The following is a 3,676-nucleotide window of genomic DNA, read 5'->3' on the forward strand; positions in this document are numbered from 1 at the left end:
TAATAATAAGGAATTATATTATTTTATATTTTAAATAAATTATATATTCATTCATAAGATTTGGAAAGACATTTCAAAATCATCGTTTGAATAACAGAGAATTTAATATAGACAGACAAAAGTTCTAAAATACTTAATCTAATAGAACCCTCTAAGATGAAGAAGATATGTGTGTTAGTTCATTTTGATACTAGTACAATATATGCATTTGGATGTATATGCATATTCTTACAACAGAAAAAAAGTAATGTGTATTTTAGATATTTTGATACTATATGCATCCAGATGATGACGATGCATATGTATATTGTTAAAACAAAACTACATTTAGATGGTTATCTAAAACATATACGAATAACATACATATACATTATTTAAATGTATCATATGGAAATTTGAATAATGCATTATGTAGATGAATTAACGAACATCTCCATTTTTTTTTTTTGGTTTGCATAATGGATCTTATATAGTATATATACTTTTCTAAAATCTAACTAATACGTTAAGAAAAAAAATTCCAAAGTGATACACATACATGTGATTAATAGTTTGTGAAATTTCTTTTTGTTTTGTAGAAATTTCAGAAGACGAACCTTGCACGTCTAAATTTAGATCCTAAATTATAACAAGATCCAAAAGGTCACTGTTGGTGTTGTATATATTATCCAAATCTCTATATATTTTGACTAGCCCATATATAATTAACTTGATTAAGACCCGTGCTAGAGCACGGGTTAAAATACGTTTTATTTATATTGTAATTTTTATAAAAAATATAATTTATCTGATTATTTTTAAAAGGTTTTTTGGATAAAACATTATGCAATAAAATCATATGCTAAATATGATAGTTTGATAAAATACATCTATTTTGTAAGTTTTATACTGTTAATGATTCTAGATAAGTATCCGTGCTATAATACTGGTTAAATTTTATTTGAAACAAAATTTTCTGTATTTTGTATTTTTAAAATAAAATTTTAATATGTTGTATTAGTTTATGTATGTGAAGTTATTTCAACAATGTATATTCTACATCATGACTTGAATGTCATTATAAGACATAATTTTGTAAATTTAGTTTTTAAAAAATGAGTTATTATATTATGAGTATTCATATATTGTTATATTTTTTGTTTTAATATACTTGGTTTCTTGAAATTTGTTCATATTATAATGTCATATTATTGACATTGCTATAACAAATCAATTTAGAATGTTTATAGTTTCTAATTTTTATATCAAGTTTCAATATTTTAAAAATATTTCAAAATAAATTATTTAATGTTTATTATATTATATAAAATTATAAGCAACAAAAAAATATGAAATTGAATTTAAATATTCAAATTTTGACCCGTTACTCAGCAGAAATTTTAATTCAATAGCTATTATTTTAAAGAATAATATTACTAAAACTTGAATATTTTATATATTTTATAAATGTCTCCAAAAATGTATATATAGATTAGTCAAACAAACTGTTATTTATTTATTTATAAAAACTTTTGGTCATTTCTCAAATTGTTATTTTTTTATCTATAATGTTAAGATATCTTTTTTTTTTTATCTATAATGTTAAGATGTCTTCTTTTTTTTTTTTTTTTTCTGGGATTACAATCAAATTTCTTTCTTAATTTTATGCACGATTTAAATGTGATAATGAAAAACATATATAGGTCCGCAGAGATATGATACCAAAAGCATTTCCTGATTATTCAGATCCAGTGGATTTGTATTCTTATTCAATTATACATAGTTGGCAAAAAATAATAATTCAGTATCAGTAGATTTGTTTCTTCATTAACCATTTTTGTTAGTCAAATGATTTACCAATTATTACCTCTTAAAACAAAATTATACCACATGTGAAAACGTCCAATATATTAAAGTTAATAATAAAGTTTTCTTTATTTCCGCGCAATTTCTTGGCTCTTTTGTTCGGAATAGTTTTGTCATATTCTGATTATAAGCAAACGGCAAAAACTCTTCTGTTTAGAGCTTTTCACAAATGGAGACTACAACGGTACTTCGCTCAACCTTGGGTCTCTGTTCCGTCTCATCTTCATCAAACCTACGGCAGTACCGGACCTCAGCCGCGAAACATCGACTCACTTCGGTCAAATCCGTAACATCCACGACTCCTCCTCCTCCTAGGGGTGTTCAACGGAAGCGGAAGAGTAATGATGTAAACGGAGCCAAGGTGGGGAAGGTGGTCGAGAATCCGTATTCCAAAGTGGAGGCGGCCCGTCCTGATTTGAGGAAGAGCTTGTCGGATTTTTTGGAGGAAGCGAGAGGTTTCGTGGGAGATGGAGGAGGTCCACCTCGTTGGTTCTCTCCGTTGGAGAGTGGCGCTCAAGCTCCAGGCTCTCCTCTCCTCCTCTTTTTGCCTGGTTTGTCCTCTTTCCCCTTACGTAAATTCAAGAATTATAGTGGATGATTGGTTTTTGAATTACAAGTGGATGATTCTTCATTAAGATTTGATCCGCACATCAGTGCCAATAAAGAAAATAATATTATAGATGGATCTTGTTTTATAGTTTCTTTCTATGGATTTAGACTTCACCTTTTTTTTTTTTTTGTGAAGCAACGTTAAGCTTAATAAAGGTAACGAAACTGAAGAAACTAAAAACTTGCAGGGATCGATGGGACTGGACTAGGGCTCATTCGCCATCACAAGAAGCTAGGAGAGTGCGTAATTTCACATTATCTCCTTTCAAGAATATATGTTTCTCTGNTTTGAATTACAAGTGGATGATTCTTCATTAAGATTTGATCCGCACATCAGTGCCAATAAAGAAAATAATATTATAGATGGATCTTGTTTTATAGTTTCTTTCTATGGATTTAGACTTCACCTTTTTTTTTTTTTTGTGAAGCAACGTTAAGCTTAATAAAGGTAACGAAACTGAAGAAACTAAAAACTTGCAGGGATCGATGGGACTGGACTAGGGCTCATTCGCCATCACAAGAAGCTAGGAGAGTGCGTAATTTCACATTATCTCCTTTCAAGAATATATGTTTCTCTGTTTCTGAAAATTCCTCATCATTCTCTTCTTGTTTGTCTAAGAACTACGAGTTTAGGTAGTTTTTGAAGTATTAACATGTAAGGGATGTTGACTTTGAGTAGGTTTTTTGATATTTGGTGCCTTCACATTCCAGTCAGCGATCGTACCCCTGCTAAAGGTACCTTTTTATTTCCCCTTCGAAGCACTACAAAAAGTGATTAACTGACCGAGAAGATAGTTACTGCGAATTAAAGCCTTTTTTGTTTGTGTTCTGTTTTACTCAGACTTGGTGAAGCTTATTGAGAAGACCGTTAAGTCGGAGTACTATAGGTTCCCAAATAGACCTATATATTTAGTTGGGGAATCTATTGGAGCATGTCTTGCTTTAGATGTTGCAGCCAGGAATCCCAATATTGATCTTTCTCTGATCTTGGTTAATCCAGGTACAAAGCTCTCGTTCTGTATGGTTCTTAATCAGTGAATATCACAAATCTTTTCTCATCATAGCTACATTGTTTGTTGCAGCCACACATGTCAACAACTTCATATCGCAACCTCTATCAGGAATGCTTAATGTTTTACCAGATGGTATTCCAAAACTATTGGAAGATATCATCGGTGTTAAGCAAGGTACACTTTTATTCTCTTCTCATATTTCTTTCTTG

At 30.1% G+C, this 3,676-nt stretch overlaps 1 protein-coding gene across 1 annotated transcript in view; it reads left to right on the forward strand.

The window, feature by feature from the left end:
* LOC104783571 (acyltransferase-like protein At3g26840, chloroplastic) overlaps positions 1,937-3,676 on the forward strand; it is a 3,100-nt gene continuing 1,360 nt past the window's right edge. The window contains exons 1-5 of the mRNA XM_010508714.1: positions 1,937-2,396; positions 2,643-2,694; positions 3,134-3,189; positions 3,296-3,454; positions 3,537-3,641. Of these exons, the coding sequence (XP_010507016.1) occupies positions 2,015-2,396; positions 2,643-2,694; positions 3,134-3,189; positions 3,296-3,454; positions 3,537-3,641 (754 nt within the window). The 5' untranslated portion in view covers positions 1,937-2,014. The remainder of the gene's footprint in view (positions 2,397-2,642; positions 2,695-3,133; positions 3,190-3,295; positions 3,455-3,536; positions 3,642-3,676) is intronic.

The sequence above is a fragment of the Camelina sativa genome, chromosome 4 (assembly GCF_000633955.1).
Source record: "Camelina sativa cultivar DH55 chromosome 4, Cs, whole genome shotgun sequence".
In the NCBI taxonomy this organism is placed as follows: Eukaryota; Viridiplantae; Streptophyta; class Magnoliopsida; order Brassicales; family Brassicaceae; genus Camelina; species Camelina sativa.